General features: G+C 34.6%; 1 protein-coding gene and 1 non-coding gene across 4 annotated transcripts in view; one reads left to right on the forward strand and one right to left on the reverse strand.

Moving 5' to 3' along the window:
* Positions 1-26,661, reverse strand: part of ROCK2 (Rho associated coiled-coil containing protein kinase 2) — a 107,178-nt gene that overhangs the window by 33,149 nt on the left and 47,368 nt on the right. For all 3 annotated transcript variants that reach the window (XM_019750016.2, XM_019749858.2, XM_019750089.2), the window contains exons 4-11: positions 20,448-20,585; positions 17,246-17,506; positions 8,810-8,954; positions 6,281-6,419; positions 3,821-3,912; positions 2,852-3,011; positions 1,936-1,996; positions 1,276-1,287 (exon numbers count right to left, since the gene is read on the reverse strand). In XM_019750016.2, coding sequence (XP_019605575.1) covers positions 1,276-1,287; positions 1,936-1,996; positions 2,852-3,011; positions 3,821-3,912; positions 6,281-6,419; positions 8,810-8,954; positions 17,246-17,506; positions 20,448-20,585 — 1,008 coding nt within the window. The remainder of the gene's footprint in view (positions 1-1,275; positions 1,288-1,935; positions 1,997-2,851; positions 3,012-3,820; positions 3,913-6,280; positions 6,420-8,809; positions 8,955-17,245; positions 17,507-20,447; positions 20,586-26,661) is intronic.
* TRNAI-GAU (transfer RNA isoleucine (anticodon GAU)) lies at positions 24,465-24,538 on the forward strand. Its single transcript has one exon. It is a non-coding gene; the product is annotated as a tRNA-Ile (tRNA).

The following is a 26,661-nucleotide window of genomic DNA, read 5'->3' on the forward strand; positions in this document are numbered from 1 at the left end:
AAAACAAGAAACTATAAAGTTTAGCCACACTTAAAAGATGAGAAGCTTAAAGAAAACAATGATAAGCTTCTCTTTTCTTTCAACTTAATATAATCTCTATAATGGTACAGTATTTGTACCTTCTTAATGTGAGTTTTAGTCACAGAGTGAAAAAATCCTCCATCTCTTGCGCTCTGTCTACGACAGTACACGTGTATGTATGAACACATTTCGTAAACATGATGAGAAGCTCTAATGTTGGCAGAATTCTTCTATGACAGCACATTTCTCATTCATCATGAATAAAGGATACCCTCTGATATCCTCCACTGTTCTTCTGCAGATTACTTATTTGAAAATATCACCATTTTTGCTTATAAGATAAAGATAAAAGGTCTGTATATATAAAATAAATATTTGATTGGACATGATCAAATATATGTTAGTGTTCTTCAAAATAAGACTGTAAGTTCTTCTTTGCATCTTCCTACACAGTGCCAGGCACAGTACTATAAAATTGTAATCAATGACTCTTTTGGATAAATAATAGCTAATTAATTATAAGTCATCTCCTTGCCATTCTTTAAATCTTCTTCAAGGCCAGCTATGTCAGTCTTTAAAGAAACTAAAATTACAGAAAGTATTAAATAATCCACTTTTGGAGCATTATCACCTTTATAAAGGACTTGGCTTTTTGAGTTCCTTTTGTGCCTTGGGTACAGCAGCAGGCACTTGACAAATGTTGCCTCATTAATCCTAACAAAAATCCTATAAAGATGGTAGTGTTAAATCTACTAACTAAGGAAACTAAAATCCACAAAAGGTGAATAATCGAACCAAGATAGCATAGCTAATAAGTGACAGTACCAAAAATCAACCCAAATCTACTAGAGTCCAAGGTCAATATTCTTTCCACTAGTCTTTCTAGTGATTTGGTTCTCCATGGTTTCTCAAATGTTTCACGTATCTTAAGCAAAACTGTATCTTTCCCTAGTAAGAATAGACAGGCCAATGAACTAGTCAAATTTAACTCTATTGCATTAATACAATTTGATCACATGCTAATCAGAGCTGCCCATTATATGTCCTTGATAAACAAAAACCTGAAAATTACATATGTTTTAAGTAACAGATACATAGGATCAATAAGAAAAGGGATACTTGGTAGAAAAAAGGATGGAAACTTCTCTCTTGGGTAGATGCAGTACTCCAAATGCTAAGTGGAATATGGCTATATCAAAACATTGCTAGAGTGATGAGTTTTTCTGCTTTTCAAGATATTTGACATCAACATACCTCTTGACTTTCCTATTTAAAACAAACAAACAAAAAACATGGAAAACATTAAAATGTTTGTTTTGCTTTGTAAAATTCCTAAAACACAAATCATACCAAAATTATCCAACCAAATTTTCAGTTTTACTAAGTTTTGAAGAGAAAAATGTTAAGCATCCTCATTTATGTGTATATGTACGTGTGCATGTGATTTACTTTGTGTGCAGTTATAAATTATAGAGGTCACAAAATACTGTAACAGCATAACAAAATTATCCTTTATATGAATTCATTGCTAAATACTCAAAATTTGAATCCGTCCACCATTTCTGTACTCTTATAGCTTATTATAGCTTTTTATAGATTTTATAATCTTAGTGCTATAAATTTTTATAATTTCTAACTGGTATTATAGCTATTTATAAACCTATTCTATCACTTTTGCTAATAAAACTAAGTCTAAAGGCATGCATAATTCATCTTTTTACTACCATTGTGTCTTACACAACGATACTTGTCAAAAAAAATGAATCATTTCAATGTTATGCTGAACTGTATTTCAACAAGGAATGCCATCTAATGATTCTAAAAGTAGCATCAAATAAACTTTTAAAAATACACGGACATTACTAAAATATTTGAACATGTGACTAAAATAGAGTAGTAAAAATTTATACGTACTTCATTTTTCCTTGATTGTACTGAATCATTTTCTCTACAAGATGGAAAGTCACTTAATAACCTAGAAGGAAAGACAAGAAATACATTCTTTTGCGTGTCATTTTAATCCATTTTTTAAGTTACTCTCAGAATTAAATTCCAACCAAAGATTTTTCTTTCTTTTCACTTCAACATATTTTAAATGAAGCAATATTTTCTAATCTAGACATTTATACCACTTTCAATAATTTAAAATGCTGAACTTTTCTTGCCTATCACTTTTATCAGATGTTCTATTATTTAACATCACGGAGATTAAGTCACTAAATGGAACTACACTTTCCCCCTCTTTATCTCATTTTGAGTTACTCTCAATGTATGCTTATATTCCAAACTTTTGCCTCCACTATTTACCTCCCTATAACTCTCACCTAAACTCCCCACATCTCAGACACTAAAAACTTCCTTATCTTTAAATTTGGCTATAATGTCACCTCTTCCCTGAGGTCTTGCCTGAATTCTCCCTACCTTCACCTCAGAGACACAACTCTTTTTTTTTTCCCCAAACCACCTCAGAATTTTTTGGTACCTTTCTTAAGAAAAATATCACATTCTAACCTTTGTTATGACTATACAGTTTTCTCACATTCCTCATTAGTTGACAAGCTCCTTCAAAAGCAGGTATTTGGTCTTACACTATAGTCCAAAAGAATATAAAGCATTGCCTTGCATTGATTTGTAAATGAGTATCATATAACATTCAGAAATAAAATAATGAAATTAAGTGAAAAATAACTCTTTTGATAGTCCTTTTCAAAAAACTCAAAAGTTAAAAAAAATTAACACTTTATCGTCTATAATCCAGAGTCTCGAAGTAAGACAACTCTTTATAGTTAGACTTTGAAAACAGTAAAAATATAACAAACAAATGACATACAAATTTTCTCTGTAGTAGGTAAATCCTATAAAAGGCAGCTGATTTCCCACAAAAGCTTTAGGAATTGGGAAGGTTTCTACATCTCCTTTATCATCTTCAATGTCATCAAAATTGCTGCTGTCTATATCACTGCTGAGTTCAGGTACTACCGGAGCTGCCGCTGTTAAATAAAAAGAAATAAATTATTTCATTCATCATCAAAACAAAAATATATAGAAACCACCCCATTATGTTTTATATTATTAACAATATATTATATTAACACATTGTACATTAGTAATATATAACTCATTAATGACAAGATATTATGAATTACTATAGAAAATTCTAGCAACACATTTTCTATTTTAACATTTCAAAGAATTAAAATTTTGTAAGTATTTTATTACTACACTAGATTGGCTTTAAATATTTATAAATCAATTAAACAAGGAAAGCAACATGCTATTACTCTAGCTTTAAAATTATAAGCAGCAATAACTTGCACATACATTCTTTAGTCTTCAGTTTTCTACATTTTTAAGCAGAAATATTTCTTACTCTTAAACTAATGTCAAATATAGTTAAAATGAATTACTATGCTTACCCTAGTATTTACCAGGTCTCCATAAATAATTACTGATTTATTAATTCAAACATATTTGAATGACAGTATTATATTTCCTTCTTTCTACAAATTATTGAGATCCATAAAACCTAACTTGACAAATTAAGAAGTCAATAATGTTAATTATAAAAGTATTGGGAAATACTGCCAATAAATATAAACTTATTGTATGCTTAGTTTGCTAAGATATTGAGGTAATATTAATTTAGTTATAAATATTGCCACTGAACAAATTTGAAATGAAACCTCTCAATTTAAAAATTAGCATTAAGTGTATTAAACATGCTTATTAATTCAAAGAGGAATCAATTTATGGGATTTAAAATGTGGTGGGATGGAAATATTTAAATTTATTGACTTACTCTCTCTTATGTTATCCCAATTCCATTGATCATTCTTAAAGAAAGGATGTTGTTTGATTTCTTCTACTCCATTTCTCCCAAGTCGTACCTCCCTAAACAATGCAGTTAAAGATTATATAAAAAGTAAGGTTATGAAAAGACAAAATTAAGAAGTCTAATCTCAATAAGGATCAACATAAGGATCACAAATGAGTTAGATATCTTTTTTAAAAGCTTTAGCTTAAATGTTCCTCAAAAATAAGCAATTTCAATTATATAACATATAATCTCTCTAGATAGATTAAAAAGACTGCAATGTATAGTAAACTCAATGGAAAGTAAAATATATTTCCATCTGTAGTTTGTGTCAGAAGAAAGTACACATGAGACTTTCAAATAAAAAAATGTACCTGCATGTACCACAACTGAATAACCAACTTCAGGACGTAAAATGGACAATGATCTAACTTTGGGCCCAGAAGTTATCAAAACCTCTCTAATAAAAATATTATTTTAAAAATCCCCTTCTTAAAAAGAAACCACATAATTTGTTTGAAGCTACCCATATTTACTCAGATAAATTATATCTCTACATTTATATATTAAAATTATCATTCTGAATATAAGAAAAATGTTGGCTAGTAATTTTATTCTCTGCCCCTTTAAGTCTTCAATGAAGGTTTTATGGAAATAAAAAGCATTTGGTTTTTTTTATATGCCCTGGAGTTATGCTTACTATAAACAGGAAAACCTGTAAACTTTGGAGGGAAATACTCCTAGCCACACTGATGGCATTAAGTTCTTTTAAAAATATCTTCTCAGGGCAGCAGGGTGGCTCAGTTGGTTAGAGCACGAGCTCTGAACAACAGGGTTGCCAGTTCAATTCCCACATGGGCCAGTGAGCTGCGCCCTCCACAACTAGATTGAAGACAACAAGCTACTGCTGAGCTTCTGGAGGGGCAGCCGGAAGCTCAGTGGGTGAGAACGTGAGCCGGTTCAATTTCCACATGGAATGGTGGGCTGCGCCCCCCGCAACTAAGGTTGAAAACGGTGCCTGGACTTGGAGCTGATAAGCCCTGGAAAAACACACTATTCCCCAATATTCCCCAATAAATTTTTTTTAAAAAATGTATTACATATTAAGCAAAATTCCTTAAAAAAAAATATTCTCCACCTCCAATCATTCATTAACATATCCTATTTTATTTTACCTTTCAGCACAAATGATGGTCATCCCCATCAAATCAAAACATTGTACAGGATTTGCTTTGAGTTTATTAGCCTGGATTATGCATTAATAATATAATTAACAAGTCTTAAAAGTTCTATTCTACAAATAATTGATAAACATATAAAAATGATTAACCTCTCTAATGAGGAAAAATAAAAATAATTTATCTTTCTTCAGATAGGAAAAGAAAAAATTCGTAATGTTTAGTTTGATGAGAATGAGGTAAACAGTTATTGTTAGTGAAAATAATCCCTGATGTGATTTCTCTGTGGGTCAATTTTGCAACATCACCTAATTTTAAAATGCGTATCCTAGTATTCTACCTTTAAGATTTTAACGTACAAAAAGTATGCAAAGGTGATTGCATGAGGATAGTCATTACAGGATTGCTTGTAACAGCAACTAGCTAACAAATACTAAGGCGTGCTAAGGAATCATAGCATTTTAGAGCTACAAATGCCCTGTGACATCATCTGATCAGATCCTATCATTTTATGGATGAATAAAATTATTTCCCAAAAATGTAAAATGATTTCCCTAAGATCACTAAGTTAGTGAGTAAAGTTTGGACTGTGGAGCAAGCAACCTCTTGTATGTGTTGGTCCTTCGATAGGATGACTCCTGTCCCAAATATAAAATGGGAAAACAGAAAAGAACTGAATAGAGAGACCAAGGAAGAAACTCTGCTGAGCTTCCAAGCTTAGCTTCTCTTCTTGAGGCAGATTCTCCCAATGTTGTTCATCTATTTTGTTTTAAAATATAGAATTTCCAGGACACACTTGCTCATATTCAAATGCAAATAAAACCGGATTGGAAAGGAGGCACTCCCAAGTCAAACACAAGTATAGCTTTTTTAAGATTATAACCAGTTGAGTATCTATCTGCACAAAATGCTCTTCTCTCAAAAGTTGTACAATCAAGAGTAATGTGGCTTAGTCACCTTAAAGAAAATGTGAATAATACAAAAGTTTTACTTCTCTCTAATGTGTTATTTTACCAAGTTCTGTTTTTTTCTTTTTAGACACAAGGGTTAAGGTTAGATTTAGATTACAACTGGGCTGTACACACAAAATGACAAGGCTAACCCAACCCCAGGCTTAGCAGTAAAAAGAGGCTAACCCAGACTTAAATGCAATTTGGATGAAGCGAGAGATTGATTTCATATGTAAATAGGAGTTAGGTATGTGTTCATTGCTACAAATTTAAAAGCTAAAGGTATCATTGCTACACAGAAAGTCAATGTACATTACCTATCTGTTAGGAAGGCACAGATGAGATTCTTCGCGTGTTTAGAAATTTCTGCATCTTCAGGGAAACACAGTGAATTTTTATGATCCATAATTTTGCTGTATGTTCCTACAAGTGAATCTGCATAAAATGGAGTATCCCCTAAAATTCCAAGAAAGAAGACATTGAATGTAATAGAGAATGCAAATGAAATACTTTTCATCTAACATTTTAAAATGTTCAGTCTAAATGTGTCACATGCATAGAAGAATGAAAGGTTATGGGCCAGAAGTCTCGGTCAAAACAAGCAGCCACAAACTAAAAATATATTTAAATTTTAACCATACCAATGAACCATCAACCCTTAGGAGCAAAATAAAATCTATGCTAACTCTAGACTTCTGTTGCTGTTGTTTTTATAATGGGAAAGGAAAATATTTAAAGAAAAAGATTAAGTGAGGTCAGCTCAGTCGGAGTCCTCTACAGCTTGAGCTGGATCCTGGATTAGCCTTTTGAGATTACTGTCTAGAGCTGTGTTATTCAATACAGTCGCCACCAGCCACGTATGGCAATTGAAAGTTAAATTAATTACAATTAAACAAAATGAAAAATTCAGTTCCTTAGTCACACTAGCCACATTAAAGTGCTCGAAGTGGCCAGGGCCCACCACACTGGACAGCACAGAGATAAACCATTTCATCACGACCGACTGGACAGCGCCTCCCTAAGAATTAGACCCGCCCTGTTATTTTACATATGGGAAAGCCAGCCCGGATAGATGACATGTGCTTTGCCTGAAGTGACACAGAGTTGAACATGGTAGAAATGGAGTGTTCCTGCTGACTAATGACTGTGATGTTGAGGCACTGAAACGAGTTAAAGACAGAAAAAGTTGCGGCATCATTTTGGCCAGAACTCATCTGAAGCCACAGACAGGGTTAAAGACCCTGCTAGTTAGTACGCCTCAACACTGGTCCCAGTAAAAAAGCCTTCCCCAATCAGCCAATCCAAAACTTCAAAAGTGTAGACAGGTAGGTAATTTTTATTTGTTTTCAAAGGGAGGGCAGGGGAAAGCTTTGAATTCAAGATTTTTCTAGGGCGATTTTTAACTATAGCAGAGTCCTTTAAATGAAGTCCCGTGCCAACCAACCTGAGCAAACACCAGAGTAGGCTCAGAATACTGCAAATCAGTGCCATACAAACTCATAAAATTCAGCTTCCAGAGTTGAGAACAGTAGCAGGAATTTAAATGGTCTCTTCAAATGAGCCATGTGACTTCCCGCAAAGTATATTATTTTCTAAATTCCTGTGAGGGTCAAGGCAAATGACAGAATATATTCTACTTCCAAAAGATAATGAGAAACACCTAATGCATCATCAGATCAGGCCAGAGGTGGGGAGAATGGACAGCTACCTGGAAACATATGGTGAATACACAGAGATCCACTACGAAGACAAAGGTCTGAAACAAGCAAGTCACACTATGACATGAGACTAAGCACTGCAAGATCAACGCTACACACACAGGATAGTGAACAAGAGAAGGCAATTTATACCACAAAAAAGTTCCATACTTATTACTTAAACTTGGGAATTACCAAAGTGTTCTGATTTTTTTTGTTTAGTAATAACCATACTCAATTATTGTACAGATTTTCTATTTCCAATTTCTTTTAGGGTCATCTTCTAGAAAATTAATTCTCCAATTTCTAAAAATATATTTCCAACTCTAAAGTCATTTTATATAATGTTATTATTAGCCTTACCACACTTGCCTCAGAAAGTAGATTTGGCTCTATCTCCCCTCTTCCCCAAGCCAGATGATTCAGTCATTGGCTTCCTTAGCCAGAAGATATTTTTGTGTCCCTAATACTTATTAATGGGAAATCTTAAGAATGAAATCTATGATGTAAAAAAAGGTTTTGAAACACTTAAGCCTTTAAAATTTTGACTTGGTCAAAGTAAAAGAAATTACTAAATTTGCCTCTATATTTCCTGAGACTGAAATATTATAAAACATATTTATTTTGATAGTCAAATCATCAATAACTATATTTATGATTTATTTTACTGGAATTACAAACCATATACATAAAAATACGGTCAACAAACATCAATTGCGTAACTATATAAGCAAACTAAAAAGTATTTTCAGTTCTCTATTATATTATTAGAACAAGTATTAACAGCCTTATATTTAAAATATTCACATCGAATGCTATTGATCAAAATATCTTAGAATGGAGATCATTGTAGCTGCAAACTTGCTTCTTGTTTTAGTATTTACCTAATACAAAAAGGTCTACAAGGAATATTTCCTAGCAGTATACTTTCAATTCCTTTCATATTCTACTCAATCAATTTGCCAGTGTGAGGCTTGGTTTTAATTTTGCAAGTAACAATCTGTCATATCAGACTACTAATTCAAAGTTTTCAGAAATCCCATTTTTTCCTAGAACACATAAAATTTCCTTATATTCTCAAATTCCTGACTTAGAACTAATGTTATGAAATGGGTTTTGAGAAAAGAACAAGTTAAAATATTTACTTACCCACCAGCATCTCAAAAAGGAAAACACCCACAGACCACCAATCACATTCTCGTCCATAGTAACCATCACCCCCCTGCGATTTTAGAACCTCAGGTGATATATAATCAGGTGTTCCAACTGCTGTGTCACAATGCACCATACCTGTCTGGGTAAATAGAAGAGATAAAGAAAAAGATGTGTGTAAAACGCACACATAAATGCAACAAATTCATTTATTATTACATATAAGTGGCTATAAACTGCTACCAACAGAATTCCACTGCTGATACGGCTTTGGGAGGATAGAGGACAAACACATTATGAAATGCATAAAAATGTCTAATTATGGGAGATCAAAGATAACTTTCCAACCCTTTTTCATCAATGAAAAAAAGGAAAAGGTGGTAGCTTTTCTATGGAATTCCATGCAAATCAATATCCATGAAATCATGCAATTTTTGTCCTTTTCCATCTTTCTTATTTCACTTAGCATAATACAATCAAGATGCATTCCTGTTGTCTCAAATGGCAAGATCTCATCTTTTTTATGGCTGAGTAGTATTCCATTGTATATGTATACATACCCTATTGTCTTTACTCAATCATGTCAATGGACACTTAGATTGTTTCCATGTCTTGGCTATTAGAAATAATGTTGCAGTGAACATAGGGGTACATATCTTTACAAATTAGTGTTTTCATATTTTGGGGATAATTACCCAGAAGAGGAATTGCTGGATCAGAAGGTAGTTCCAGTATTAATTTTTAAAGGAGCCTCCATACTCTTTTCCATAGTGGCTGCACCAATTTATATTCATCAACAGTGTAGGAGGGTTCCCTTTTCTCCACATCCTCTTCAACACTTGTTATTTCTTGTCTTTCTGACAACAGTCATTCACACAGGTGTGGTGTGATATCTCATTGTGGTTTTAATTTGCATTTCCCTAAAAACTAGTGATATTAAACATCTTTGTCTGTTGGCCATCTGTATTTCTTCCTTGGAAAAGTATCTATTCAGGTCTTCTGCCATTTTTTAATTGGATTGTTTTGTTGTTGTTGAGTTGTATGAGTTCTTTATATATTTTGGATATTAGTCCCATAACAGAGGTATCATTTGCAAAAACATTGTGCCATTCAGTTGGTTGCCTCTGTTTCATTATTTTCTTTTGCTGTGCAGAAGTTTTTGAGTTTGACGTAATTCCATTTGTTTTTGTTTCTGCTTCCCTTGCATTTGGAGTCAAATTCACATAAACATTTCTGAGATCAATGTCCAGAAGCTTAATGCCTATGTTTTCTTTTATGTATTTTACTGTTTCAGGTCTTACACTCAAGTCTTTAATTCATTTGAGTTAATTCTTGTATATGGTGTAAGATAGTGTTTTAGTTTCATTCCTTTGCATATGACTGTCCAGCTTTCCCAACACCATATACTGAAGAGACTTTCTTCATTGTATATTCTTGGCTCCTCTGCCGGAAATTAGTTGCCCATATATGTGGGTTTATTTCTGGGCTCTCAATTCTGTTCCACTGGTCTGTTTTTCTGCCAATGCCAAAGTGTTTTGATTACTATAGCTTTGTAGTATAGTTTGAAGTCAGAGAGTGTGGCACCTCCGGCTTTGTTCTTTTTTTTCTCAGGATTGCTTTAACAATTCAGGGTCTTTTATGGTTCCATACAAATTTCAGGATTTTTGCTTCTATTTCTGTGAAAAATGCCATTGGAATTTTGCTAGGGATTACACTGAATCTGTAATTGTTTTAGGCAATATGGACATTTTAACAATGTTAATTCTTCCAATCCATAAATACAGATTATCCTTCCATTTCTTTCTGTCTTCTTCAGTTTCTTTCAACAGTGTCTTGTAGTTTTAAGTGTAGAGATCCTTGACCCTAAATTTATTAAGCATTTTATTCTTTTTGTTTCAAATCTAAATGGGACTGTTTTATTTCTCTGATATTTTGTTATTGGTATATAGAAATGGAACAGATCTTTGTATACTGACTTTGTATCCTGCAACTTTATTGTTTCTAATAGTTTTTTTGCTGGTCTTTAGGGTTTTCTATATATTGTCATGTTCTCTGCAAATAGTGACAGTTTTACTTCTTCCTTTTCTTTCCAATTTGGATGCCCTTTATATCTTTTTCTTGCCTAATTGCTCTGATTAGGACTCCCAGTACTATGTTGAATAATTGCTGCAAGAATAGTCATCCTTATCTTGTTCCTGATCTTAGAGGAAAACCTTTCAATTTTTCACTGTTGCGTATGGTATTATCTAAGGGTCTGTCATCTGTGGCCTTTATTATGTTGAGGTACTTTCCTTCTACACACATTTTATTGAGGTTATCATAAATGGATGTTGTATCTTGTCAAATGCTTTTTCTGCATCTATTGAGATGATCATATTATTTTATCTTTTGTTAATGTGGTGTATATCACACTGATTGATTTGCAGATGCTGAACTATCCTTGTATCCCTGGGATGAATCCCACTTGATTGTGGTAGACGATCCTTTTAACATATTATTGTTTTCGATTTGCTAGTGTTTTGTTGAAGAATTTTACATCTATGTTCATCAGAGACATTGGCCTGTAATTGTCTTTTTTTATGATGTCCTTAACTGCTATCGGTTGTCAGGGTAATGTTGCCCTCATAAAATGAATTAGAGAAGCATTCCTCCTCTTCAATTTTTCGGAAGATGTGGCAAAGGATAGACATTAAATCTTCTTTGAACGTGTGGTAGAATTCACCAGTGAAGCCATCTGGTAGTGGCCTTTTGTTTTGTGGGAGGTTTTTGATTACTATTTCAATTTTCTTACGAGTGATTGGTCTATTTTGGTTTTCCATGACTTTGGACTTCATTTGTTCTTCTTTTTCTAGTTCCTTAAGGTGTAATGTTATATTGTTTGAGATTTTTCCTGTTTCTTGAGTAGGCTTGCATTGCTACAAACTTCCCTCTTGCTACCGCTTTTTTGCTGCATCCCCAAAATTGTGGTATGTTGTATTTTCATTTATCTCTATGTATCTTTTAATTTTTTTTTATTTCTTCACTGACCTAATAGTTGTTCAGTAGCACGCTGTTTAATCTCTTTATCTGTGCATCTGCGTACAGAGCCACCGTCCCTAGCTACCCCTTACCTTCCCACCTCCCCTAATACGCCCACCTTCCGATGTACTGATGCATGGATCTCTCAGGGATGTTTGTGTGTTGAGTAGAGGAACCTTTGTTGGATTATGGTTGTCTGACTTGTAAATTGAAGATACAAAAGGGTCTTCATACTCTGCCATGATAAACATCAGCCGAAACTTGCAAAGATTTTGTAGATTAATTTAAATGCCCTTCATTTCCTTTACCTGCCCAATATTAGATATTGTACATAATGAGAGCCAGGTTTCTCACTGTCCAAAAAAATAAAGGAGGAAGATTAGAATGAACCCTGTGGTGTAGAACTAGAATCAGAAGTATCAGTATGAACTCATGGATTTTTAATATACTATATACACAAATACAAAATTAAATATGAACATGCCTGTGCATGTGGGTTAGTACGTATAGTGTATATAATGTACATGTGTCCATTGCGAGGGCTTAGAAGTAATGACACTCCAGGAGAATAAGCATATCTAGCACCCAAGTACTGATTTCTAAATACCATTCATGAATAAATCAGAGCTTCTCGGAGAAGTAGCTGATTCCAGGGTTTAGACAGAGAAAATACAAGACAAGTCTTCAAACATCTTATGTCAAAAAATAAGAAAATGCTCCCAAAAAATGGCATGTCTTTTTGGAAGGACATAGGAAGCAACCTAAAGAGCCTCCATAAAACAAGCAAACTTTGGACTGAGTTTCAAAGTATGAGTAGGAATCGGCCAAGAAGACTGTATTCAGTAACAGCATATATGAAGGCCAGGAATCATGAAATGGCCTGGTATGAAACGAACTACTACATAATTTAAGACCTCTGTACCATAAGGTACAAAACAAAAGGTCAAATGATAGAGAATGAGGGTGAAAAAGTAGGCAGGGATCATATTATCATAAGAGGCTTTATGTGACAAGCTAAGGAGTTTGAACTTTACTCAGGTGACAAAAATCTACTTAAGCTAGAGAGCACCATAAACGCGTATGCATTTTTAAAAGCTTCCTCGAAAGTACTTTATTTTACATGAATTACATTAAGTGTGTATTTGCTAGTGTTTTGTAACTGACAAAATATCATAAATTGAGAGATTTACTAAAAACACAAAATCGGTCTATCACAAATCTTAGAGTTGGTCTAAGAAACTACTCAGAATGTTTCCTGTAACAGTGTAAAAGAAAAATTGTAAACAGAATTCTTAATTATCAGAAGCATTAAAAGCCTCAGTTTGACTGCTACATAGGCAAGATCCTATTTAGTTCACTTCAATAATTAAAAATGAGCATTTGCACCAGGGGTTCCTTTCTCAGAGAGGCGTATCCCTTGCCTTGTAGCATTCTTGGATAATGGAAGGTCCTGCTTCTTTTGTGTTCTATGTAAAAAAATAGCCCAACTGGTTTAGAACCCCACTTCCATTGTACAGTGCCCACAGGCACACAAAGCTGCTTATTATTCTAGTTCTCTTCTTGGGTACCAATTATTATTTTCATTAGGGCTCCGGTTACAAAGCTGCATAGCTTTTAAATGGCCTGTCCCCATTGCTCCTGTAAACCTGGTCTTTTAAATGTATAATTTTGCAGAAACATGAATAGAAATGTCTATATTTTAAAAATTGATGTCACTGTACAAGGGTCAGAATATCAAAATTTTACCAAGTAGCTTTTAAAAATTCATAGCCCCAAATTAATCAAACGGTATACACTAGAATACTAATGGATAAAATCTTATACTGTTTTCAGGTAATTTAAAATATTAACATAAAATATGCCTGAAAAGGTGGTAGCGGTTGCTATAAAATGCCTAACAGGCAAAGAGGGAACTCAATTTATCTAATTAATGCAAGTAACTTTAAATCACAGTACTTCTTGGCTATCATTGAGACATCTAGATATAAATATACTGCACTGTGACTTTCACTCACATCCAGATACTTTTTTTTCAGGGAGAAAAAGAGTGACAGCACCAGAGAATTGATTGTGCAATCCATAATTTATCAATGATAGAACTTAATGTGATATCATTACTCTTAATTGTGATAGTAACGAATTATTTTAGTCCTTATAGGTTATAATTTTATATTGTATTTTAGTTTTGCTTTTATCCATGACATAATGTTTTATATGAAGCTAGAAAAGTTAAAAAGCAATTCAAGCATCTCCGTCTACAGTATAAAGAGTTGGCAAACTTTTCGTTAAAGGGCCAGACAGCAAATATTTAGGCTTTGTGGGCAACGTGGGTCTCTACTGCATATCTTCCTTTTCTTTTTTAAGCAATCTTTAAAAAATGGAAAACCATTTATGGCAGAGAAGTTGTATAAAACCCCACAGGCCAGATGTGGCCCTGTGCTCTAGTTTGCTGATCCTTTCTATAGACATCTAGATGAATGAGAATGAAACTATGGAAGTTTCCAAAGGCTTTGAGACTGTAACAACAATCAAAGACAAAGTGATGAAACTGAAACTTGCAGTAACACTATTTACATTAATAACTAACATAACAAAACTGTAAATTCTATGTACTAATTTTCAATTAAAAAACTCCTTTGTTCTTCAACATTATATTAATTGTAATTATTAATATTACTTGAGGAATGGAGATTTGGGGTAAAGCAAACATTTTGAAATTTCAGTATTTAGAATTAACATTTGACTACATCAAAATTAAGGATTTCTGTTCAAACAAAAAAGACACAGATAGGTAGCAGACTAGAAGATGGTACCAGCAATATCTGTGCACTCACTGTCTAGATTACATAAGGAATCCTGGCACATTAACAGGAAGTCATTTTGAAAATGTCAAAAGATATACAACACAGGTAATTCACGAAACAGAAAGGACTGACAAGTATAAGAAGAAAGATTTGACATCATTAGTTATAAAATAAATGTGATTTTTGAAAAACACTACTTTATACCACGGGAACTGGTAAGATTTAGAGAGTGAATAATATAGGGAGGATGAGTGAGGACATGGGGAGGCAGGGTCTCTCTCACGCACTGCTGGCAAGAAGTCTGGACATTTTCAGCCATTCTGGAGATCAGATAACACTTGATTTATGTATCCTGATACAGCAGTCTCATTTCTAGGTTTTTGCTTAGTGGAAACCCTTGTCAGAATACACATGGGGCATGTATGAAGATGTTCAACATAATACTACTGTTGGTAGCAGGGAGCTGGATGTGACCAACACAAGGGGGAATAATAAATAAAATAGATAAATACTATGGAATAAGAAGCAGTGTGCTAATTTACATATATCGGGAATAGATACAAAACATTGAGTGAAAAAAGTAAACAAAATGGTACCCATACCATTATACTATTTATACACACGTATACTATACTTATAGTCTGCAAGAGCTTTTAGTAAATACATTACAGTGGCTGTGCATTAGGGACAGAATAAGACAGAAACTGAATGCAGGATAACAAAATAAAAACAAAATGGGGCCTTTGTGTAGAACACACTAATGACAATAAGCTGTTAACAAAGGAGTATAATTAACTCAACTGTATGTACCTGAATTAAAAAAATAGTAAACAAAATTACATAAACCATATTTCATTTTGCCTTGTAAAGAGACAATTTAAGCTATTTAAATAGCTGAATTTGGTATTCACTTACATGCTTATAAAATTATTTTGTAAATACCATATTCTGTCCTGTTCCTCATACTCTCACACTTCGTATCTTTCTTTCCTTAACGACTTTTACCCACTCTGAAAACAGGTAGTGGGATTTATTTCTCTCTGCACCGCCCCCAAAGGTTTTTGGTTTAATTAAAATCAGAATACACTTAAGGATATAAGTGCAGAGCAAAAACATCATTTAGTATATATAACATAAAAAAGTTTAGCATTCTATTAGAAAATAATTTCATACTTTATTTTCATTAAAGATAATTTTCACTGTTAATCATGTCACACTATAATAAACACCACAAGAGGGAGCTTTGGTGTTTATGTAATATAGTATGACAATCAAATACTCCACCTACTAAACACTGACAATATATGCAGAACACAAACATAGTAACATACTCTATGAAGAAGATTAAAGAAGTAAAGGGAAAAAAAACAGTAAAGGGATGTTAAGCTTTAGCTGGGTACACAGGACATACAAACCTAGATAAGACAAAAATGGCCTAGAAGTATAGCATAAATTCTAACTAAGTAAGGACATTATGACATTAGAAGAGTGATCAGTTAAGTTAGAATTATCAGGGAGAACTTTCAAGATGGGGTAAAATTAGAGCTGAGCTGGGAAAAATATGGATCGCTGAAGAAGGTAAGACAATCAACAAAAGTGACACAGAAGGCATGAATAAGTTAAGAGGTAAAGAGAAAAGAAAATCAACTTAATTCAAAATTATTGTGTTGATAAGGTAATTAACAAGAAAAAAGATTAGCAACCGTTTCCCTGAAAATAAGACCAAGCCGCACAACCAGCACTAATGTGTCTTTTGGAACAAAAATTAATGTAAGACCGGGTCTTATAGTAAAATAAGACCGGTCTTATATAAGACCCGGTCTTACAGTAAAATAAGACCGGGTTTTATATTACTTTTTGCTCCAAAAGACGCATTAGAGCTGATTGTCCGGCTAGGTGTTATTTTTGGGGAAACATGGTGTATAAGCATACTGGAAGGTTATAAAAGCCATACAAAAGATGATATCCAGTTTGCTCTCAATATACATCGCCATTTAGAAAGTCTAATAGAGATATGCAAGTCATCCTCTAGATCCAACACGAGAAAATGAATACAAAGGAAATAAAACATTACCCCTCCCAATCAGGAACTACTACCAGGAATTACAGCATACTTACAGAAAAGAAGATAAGAGATAGAAATTTTGTAAGGAAAATAATAACATCATAATTACCTATGAGGTTAATGCTACTGAATCTATGAATCATAGCATGAACTATTCAATAGGTAAAGCACCGCAGGTAATGTCCCCACACTTACTCCTCCATGTGGCTGGTGCAGATAGGTTAGTAGGAGGTGGTAACATAAGCTTCTTGCCTTACTTCTTTTTTAAAGGAAAAATACAGAAATAATAGTGATGGAAATACCCACCTACCTTAATTTATATTCTGTGTCCTTGGATTCACCAAATCTACTAATAAAGTATTCTACAGCTAGATGAATGATTAGCAAAGGAAATGCGATGATCAAGATATTTTATTGCCTCGTTTGAGTCATTACATAGTTAGCAAAACTAAATTTATCTTTGTTGAAAACTATAAAGTCCAGATTTGAAGTGTTTATTTTTGTTTCTCAAAAAACTACCATTTTTTTTACGTGCTTATTACTTACTTCATCCATCTTCATACATGTGCCAAAATCTGCTAATTTTAGATGTCCATGTTTATCCAAAAGCATGTTGTCAGGCTTCACATCTCGATGAATTAAACCCATGGAGTGTATGGCATCCAGAGCGAGAACCACCTCCGCAGTATAAAATTTGGCCCATTTTTCAGGCACATCATAGTTACTCATAAGGTTTACAAGGTCTCCACCAGGCATGTATTCCATTACCATATACAGATACTTATCATCTTGAAAGGCACAAAAGAGCTGGAAAGCAAAACAGGAAGAAAAAAAATTTTTTAATTGAAAAGAAGGAAAACCAAAACCATAAACAGAACAAAAACCAAAACCTGTTGTTGTTATTATTACCGAAAAAGACAAATTATTTTATATCCAAAACCAAGATGAACTTTATGAAATCTTTGATTTTAGATTTGGACATCGTTAAGGGGAAACAGTTACGAGACAAAACTTTGAGATGGGTATCTTCTTCATGCTTACTAACAAACTATGCATAAATGAGTCATTTTCCCTCTTGGAGAATACAGGAATCTATATAAATAGAAATATTTTACAAGAGAGTAAGAATGAGGAACATAAAGGGTGAAAGAATGACAGAATTCAGAACGAAATACAAGTTACTGCACATAACTCAAAAAGAAGAGAGCTGAGGAGGCAGGATCAGTTTAGAAACACCTAAAAGGTACCATATTCAATGGCTACAAGAAGAGGGACTAAGTGCCAACAGCTGGATGAGTGAGCAGATGGTAGGACATCTGGAACAGGTTTTTCTCCTCTCCCCCCCTCCCTGTTGTCTTGCTCATAATAAGCAGCAAGTGGCAGTGTAACCTGCCCCCAGACTAAAGCAGTGGCATTCGACCAGAAATAAGACACCAGGCTAGTGTCTGACCCCCAGAAGAGACAGAGAAATCACAAATTCAGGAGGAAACATATCTGTACATTCCACCCAACTAATGTCCCGCCCCTCCTGGAAGCAAGCAATGCAGAGAAAGAAGGTTTCCACAAAGAGGAGAAAAGGTAGAGCAAAATCAAAAATCAACATTTGAAACACAAAGCAATTCAAGAAACAACAAAATTGTCCACATATGCATGAGTCTATGTTGGAGTTTTCTATTCCATTAGTTTTATTTGTATATTCTTGCCACCAGTACCATAGTGTTTTAATTAGTTCAGTTTCATTTGCTTGGTATTGATTGATTAAGCTTTTTAGATCTATGGGTTTACAGATTTCATCAAATTTGGGGTATTATTTCTTCCAATAATTTTTCTAGCCTCCTTCTCAGACTTCAGTGTGTGCATGGGTGTGGGTGTGTGTGTATACATATATATAATGATCACAGCTTTATTACGCAGGCACGGTCTGGGTGGGAGCAGGCTTCTGTGCCCTCTCCCTATGAAATCAGGGCACATCACACTCTGCACATCAATGTGTTCACCAATCAGGAAGCTCCACTGAGTGAGTGTCAATGTCCAGAGTTTTAATTAGGGTCTCCTTACATAGGCATCATTAGTTAAATCATTGGCCATGTGACTAAACTCAATCTCCAGCTCCCTTCTCCTTGGAGTTCAGGCAGCTGAAAGTCCCAAACCTCTAATCATGTGCTTGTTCTTTCTGGTGATCAGTCCCCATCTCAAAGCCATCGAAAGGCCACCAGGAGTTGCCTCATTAGTATAACAAAGACGCTGCTATCACTCAGGAAATCCAAGAGCTTTTAAAAGCTCTGTGCTAAGAACTGGGGATAAAGACCGAATATATTCTTGTTATACCATACCATACAATGGAATACTACTATTGAGCACTAAAAAGAAACGAAATACAATACATGGTACAATATGCACGAACTTCAAAACAGTATACTAAGGGAAAGAGACCAGATCCCAAAGACAGCATATTGTGTGATTCCATTTATCTGAAATGTCCAGAAAAGGCACATCTATAGAGACAGGAAGCACACTGGTGGTTGCCTGGGTCTGGGAGGAAAATGGCAAACGACTATAAATGGGTACAAGTGATCATTTGGAATGGTGGAAATGTTCCAAAATCAGACTGTAGTTATTTGTGCACAACTGTAACTTTTGTAAAAAAGAATCACTGAATTGTACAAGTTGATCTGCAAATAATAATGAAGCTTTATTCACAAGAGAAAAACTTGGAAACACCCAAATGTCCATGAACAGATGCATGGATAAACAAACTGTCAATATCCATACAATGGAATACTATTCTGCAATAAGAAGGAATGAACTATTATTGATATACTGCATCATGGATAAACCTCAAAACAACTTTGCTGAACAAAAAAAGCCAGATGGGATAGGATTAAAGTTAGATTGGACACTATAGAAGAACAGATCAGTGCTTAACGACATAACCCAAAAACTATACAAAATGAGACACACCAGGAGGACAACAAAAAGACTTGATGTGGTATGATTAAAATGGCATTTTATCTCTAGTCTTTCTCTCAGAAACCCGTAACGCTAGGCTAAATCATGAGAAAAACATCAGAACAATTCCAACAGAAGAGCATATACATCCTATAGTATAATTGGCCAATACTCCTCTGAGCTGTACAGGTCATCAAAAACAAGGGAAGTCTGAGAACTGTCATAGCTAAGAGGAGCCTAAGAAGATATAATTAAGCGTAACATACTATCTTGTTACTATTATGTAAATCATGAGAAAGAGTAGGCAGGAAATAATGGTATACTTTTAACAAATCCAATTCTTTATAAAGGAATTAAAAAAGAAAAAGTTGTAGGTAATACTTGCTTCCACACACCAACATCTAGATGATATACCATGTTTCCCCGAAAAATAAGACCCGGCAGGACAATCAGCTCTAATGCGTCTTTTGGAGCAAAAATTAATATAAAACCCGGTATTATATTATATTATATTATACCCGGTGTTATATTGTAGTAAAATAAAGACCAGGTCTTATGTTAATTTTTGCTCCAAAAGACGTATTAAGAGCTGACTGTCTGGCTAGGTCTTATTTTCGGGGAAACAGGGTATGTACTATTTAGGAACATTAAACAAACATATAGAATCCAATCTTATTAAAAATAACTGCACTGTCACTAAGTAAAGGAGATACAGGACTTTTAACACACAAAATCAATTCTTATGAATAATAAGACTTATAAAAAAGGCATAAAAACCTTCAAAAGTTAGTATGCTTACCTGAACCACCCAGGGGCTGTTGGCAAAGGCCATAATATCTCTTTCTTCCCAGAAAAAAGCAGAATCTGATCTTTTTATCATTTCAAACTTACTAAGAAGCTTCATAGCATAAACTTTCTGTGTTGCCTTATGACGAACCTGTTGATTTTTAAAACACAAAAATGATTAATGCTTTAATTTTATGAGAGAAAGTGAAAACAGATCATACCACAACACTATTATTAAAATATTTTAGTTACAAAACAAAATGATCCTTATCTAAATAATAAGAAATAGAACATTTTTAATGAAAGAAACAGGAGAAAATTCTCAACAGCCTAAATATTTCATGAAGTATACCATACCTTTAAATGTTAGGTTCAAAATACAACTATCTAGTTTCATCTAATAAAGCTGAATTCACAAAGCTTCATTCCCTCATGTTAATTAAGCTAACCAATTTTAAGAATAAGATTGTTAAATGAGAAACTTCTAAGACATGTACAATTATCCCTCACTATCTGAACATAAGAACCTAATAAATGTAGATATCAAGGAATTTTTGTGATTTTGTTAAGTCATCCTTCTATCTTTCTAGATAACTAGAAACCTCACTAATTTTCTGGGCATCCAGGTGACAGAGCTTAGGAGAAAGAACCATACTCTAAAGCAAGGCCTACTCTAGCACTCCCTAACAAAGCCTAATAATTCAATGCCCTAAAAGAGCAAAAGGGGAGCAGAGTTGGGAGGTTCAGTCCTGCCAGTTACAAGGACTTGGGAAATAACTTGGTCTTTTCACACATCTACATTTAGAAAGTATAAAACCGAGCCTGCACAAGTTAAGGGTGACCAGATTTTAGAATAAAAATCAACACTCATTAAAGAAAAATAACAAAATCCAGAGTCTCTGTCACCACCCACAAGGACCAGCGTATAATTTTAAAATTACTGGAAAGGCAAAAAGGAAAACGTGACTCATCATCAAGAAAAAAAGCAGTCAATAGAAAACCCCAAAAGATGTTAGATTTAGCTAAAAAAGAGGTTGTTACGGTATTCCCCCTCCTTTATTTATGCCACTTTCCAAACTTTCACTTATTCTAACAAATTAGATTTTGAGTGTTTCCTAACTCCATTAGAAAAAACAATCCATATAACATTAAGAGTCAATTAATTTATAGCATAATATCATTTAGGCTTGACTCAGATCATGAAAGCTTTAAGAACAGCTGTGTAAAGCACAGCTATGAACAGAAACTAAGATATTTGCCAGCTGGTAGAAAAAAGTTAAATATGTGTTTATATGTTTAATTGTTTACATATGAATTAACAAAACAAACAAAAACAGACCTAGAAGGAAAAGGCCAATCATTCTAATAAACAAAATGTTACGCGAATAGGCACAAGATGATTTTCTAAATATGAAAAAGTGCTTGTTGACTTTCGTTTTGGTGATTCTTTATGCAAAACTGTCTCCCTCTCTGAGCTTCCACAGTACTTACCGTACTCTAATATTGCAATTAGTTGTGTATATGTCTGCTTCATAAGCTCCTTTAGGAACAGAACACAAACTTTCACTTGTGGGGATGCCTAGCGATTGGCACAACCCTGAATTGTCCAATGCAACAAACTCCTCAAAGCCATAGCTCTACCTAATAAAACTTATAATAAATAAAGACGATGTTGGTAGATGCTGTTGTTAACGAGGCCTGAATTTCATTGAAACTATTGTGATAGGGACACTTCAGTGACTCATAACAGGAACCACCAGTTTAAAGCTCTGACTTGATCTACAGAACAAACATTAAGAGGCAATAGTTGTATTGATGCCAAATGTCTACCTCATACCTTTGAAATTCATTAGCACTAGTATTACAAAGTACTACAATAAAGCACTATTACTTTAGGAAAGTTGGTTTCCACTGATATTTCTTCTGAAGATGTCTTTCTGAATGGTTCCATTGTAATCTGTCAGCATCTCTATACATTCCCCTTTGTTCTTTCTCTAGCTCCTTCTCTTCTATTCAACAAGGATGGATAAACAGTCAGATATAGTAGCTATTCATTATCACACTGTACAGAGTACTGCTTAAAGCATGGATGTAAGATGTAAACAAATCTGGGCAGATGTCCTAGATATTTATGAACTATGTATGTGGCCAATTTACTTAACCCCTCTAAATTTCAGTGACTTCACCTACATAAGAACCTCACAGAATTGTTGCCAAGATAAAATAAGATAATGAATATAAATACTTAGCACATAGAATATACTCGGTGAAAATGTTAGCTAACTCCACTACAGACAAATGGAACTTAGTTCCTTCTATTATGAAGCTTTACATGTGTTTCCCCTAACGTCACTAGTCTATGAGCAGCTGAAGGACAAAAATATTGCTCCTATTCCAACGTTTCCATTTACTAGAGAAAAGATTTGTTATATTCCTCATCTCTAAGTTTAAAATTAAGTGAACGAGTGCAAAAACACCACCTAATTGATTATATCTCTGTGTATTTCTGTATCTCTGTGTCTATCTACCTATCTATAGAACGAGAGACCAAAAAAATAATAATAAGGGATAATTCCATCTCAGCTGATAGAATTTTTGGTGATTTTTATTTTCTTATATTTGTTTATTTGTATTTTCTACAGCTAATATGTGTTTCTTTGGAAAAAACTAAGTAGATGAAACATTCCTAAGTGTAGCTAGAAACATGCTTGGAAAATCCTAAAATGTTTCTCCTAAAACATTTGTAGACAAAAACTTTTAAAAATAAGTCTAAACAAAATGGCCCATTCGAGGCTTTCAAATTTATTTTTAATATCAAAACAATAGATAATTTTTATAGAAAGATCCAATGCATACATTTGACAGATGCGGAGCAGTTGGTGTGTGCTGCTAAGGTTTCCACTAAAGATGCAAGAAAAGAGTGTCCTTGCGCTTCCTGTCTGGTCTGGCTGTGACAGCCAAGACTGAATGGAGGAACACAGGAATTAACAAAAACATGGAGGGAGCAAGATAATTTTTGCAACTCAGAAACAGCCTTATAACAAGCAAAGAGCCTGTTTTATTCCAAAAAAGGAATAAAAAACTCGAGTTTACAAGACAAATGTTGGAAAATCATTTCCCCTGCACTCTTTTCTTCTGGTTGATTCCACTTTAAAAGGTTAGTTTAAAACTAATTAAGTTAAAATCAAGCCAATGGGGGGAAAAAGAACAAGATCCTCATCTGCTTTGAGATGTGTCACTGAGAGAACCTGTACCCACCCCTTCAGCACACTGAATCCCCAGGAAGCACCTGAGCCCACGGATCAGGGAAAATCACAGTCAATTGACTTCAATGAAAATTTTTTACATTTCAGGTTCTGTGCAATGCAGGATATAAAACGGCAAGAAAAATCCAAACACAGACATATCTGGCTACACACACGGGTCAACTGAAAAATCCTATTATAAGAGGCCCTGTGCAATTCAAACCCACATTGTCGAGAACTGCATAATTCAAAGATGCAGAGGAGAAATCACACTCAGATAAAGGATAGAAAGGAGAGTAAAAGGAATCAGGAAAGTTTTCTTTTACAATGAGCACTGAAAGACAGAGAGTGAAACAACACGACTGAGGAAACAGGTAACAAAGACCATGCTCTGAAATTAGCAGCCTGCCCAGGATGAGCATCATAATGGAAAATAAGGGTTAAAAAGATTAAATTGATGACTTCTTAAAAGAGGGCCTGGAAGGCCAGGATGAAGACTTCATGATTCACTTAGTTAGTAGGCAAGGGAGCCATTAAGTGCTAAGGAGATATAATGCAGGTATTTAGAAGGACCAATTTGGAAGCAGTTTGTGTTAGGCAGATCAGATCTCTACTTCCCATTCTTTATATAGCTCAATATAGAGAGAAGGGCAAATAAAGAAAACAGAATAAAACAAAACGTGTATGTTAGAAAAGCCCCACAGTTGATTCTATTATACCAATACCAGGAATGGGGGTAGGAGTGGTACATGAAAATAGAAGGATAAGAAGCATGGGGAAGGGGTGGCCCGTTAGCTCAGTTGGTTAGAGCATGGTGCTGATAACACCAAGGTAGCCGGTTCGATCCCGGCACGGGCCACTGTGAGCTGTGCTAACCAGCACTAATTTTTTTAATTAAAAAAAAAAAAAGAATACATTCAATTCTTAAAAAACAAAAAAAGAAGAAGATGGGGAAGAGTCTACCAAACAGAAAAGCAGGTCCAGCTGAACCTGGATAGCATGAATTTGCAGGGGATTTAATAATGGTCTTGATATTTTCTCCATCAGCACTTCCTAATCTAAAATCAATAGTACAATGGTGAATCACTGTTAGCAGAAGTGGAAAACAAAGCAGAACGCAAAAGGAGATGGTCACACCTGACTGGAATGAAAGGGTACCTTGGATAAAGGTGATGGTAGGGAATACCAAAAAAAGTAGAGACCGGAGAAATATTACGAGTAAGACTTAATGAAAAATTAAGCTTAAGTAATGAGGAAAAGAGAAATGATTAATGGCACTTAGTTTTTGACTTGAACAACTGGGTTGATACTGGAGCCATTTATTAAGATGGGGAGGATAAGAGGATGAACAGATCTGTGGAGGAAAAGTGAAGTTAGAGAGGGAATCGGACATTCTAATTTCACATGGTTTAGACGTCCACGGCACATCTTAATGGAGACGTCAAATGTGTCATCGTGGATGAGTTTGAAGAGCAAAGTACAAAGTTCTGAGCAATAGCTATAAATCCGAGCCTTGACATTATATGAGTTGTATTTAAAGTCACAGGAATGCATGAGCTCACCTTGGGAGGGAATGCATATCAAAGAAATAAGAGCCTAGCCTTTGGGAACTACAGCAGGACCTTCAATAATGTTTCGTTCAATGTTTCGTTCAATGTCGGTTTGTTGTAATTTGTTTTTCTTTCTTTTTTTTAAGGAGGGTGCAGTCACAGTGGCCCATGCAGGGATTGAACCGGCAACCTTGGTGCTACGAGAACCACGCTCCAACCAACTGAGCTAACCAGCCACCCCCGGTTTGTTGTAATACTGATGAGGAAAAAAAAGAAAGATCAATTCTACCAGAGCCACTGTCTGTGTGGAGTTCGCACGTTTTCCTCATGCCCATGTGGGTTTGCTCTGGATACTCTGGCTTCCTCCCCAGCCCAAAGATGTGCACATTAGGTTAACTGGCTTATCTAAACTGTCCCAGTGTGAGTGAGGGTGGGTGAGTGTGTGAGTGCGCCCTGCGATGGAAGGGCGTGCTGTCCAGGGCGGGGTCCTACCTTGTGCCCTGAACTGCGGGAGAGGCCCTGGCCAACCTCAACCCTGAACTGGAATAAGGGGGTTGGAAAATAAATTATCTTGTTTTTATTAATCTTTCTTAAATAGATGTATAGCTCACGTTTATTTTGATATTTAATATTAGAAGTGTTTTGGGTCTCTATTTAGAAGTTTGGTGATGTTTTTTGTGACCAGAAACATGGTGTAGAAACGTAACTCTTGTACCAACCAACTATGGTAACACACTTCTTTATAGTATAAAAAGAGAAACTTAGAAACTGCATTAAAGCAATCCAAACTTTCTTTGCAATTTGGGCAGCCTCATCACCAATAAATCTTGCCAGGTTTACAGTCAAGCACAACTGTTCTTCAATTCAAAATTATTATTAAGCAATCTATTCCTTGAGCTCTTTGCATCCAAGTATAGGTCATTAATTACTTGGTTAAATTTCACTTTTATCTGGCCAATTATCTTCCCAATTGATGACTTCTAGATCTTGGCTCATCATCTAAAATCATCCTATTTCAGTTGCAACTCATTTACAAAATTATTCAGCATGCCACCGCTGCCTCCATAGAATTTATTACTAAAAGGTTTAACGAGAGAGGAGAGAACCCTAGAACCTGTCCCTGGGGATCTCTGTCCAAGGTACCATTCATGCAATTATAAAACTGCCTACCCATATGCTTATTCACCGACATTCCTCCATATCATCCTCAAGTATGTCAGACTTTATCAACTCTATTATAGACATATATTCCACCTCTTGCACTGCCCTGATCTACAAGTTCAATAAACCTATCAAAGAAAAGGAATGAAAAAGAGAAAGACAAACATTAGTCTGGAAGCACTTGTTCCTAGAGAAACCCATGATGGTACACAATGATCACAAAGTAAAACACTGTTGAACGAAAAACAGAATTTGACTGTAATTTAACTAT

The sequence above is a fragment of the Rhinolophus sinicus genome, linkage group LG05, assembly GCF_036562045.2.
Source record: "Rhinolophus sinicus isolate RSC01 linkage group LG05, ASM3656204v1, whole genome shotgun sequence".
Taxonomy (NCBI): Eukaryota; Metazoa; Chordata; class Mammalia; order Chiroptera; family Rhinolophidae; genus Rhinolophus; species Rhinolophus sinicus.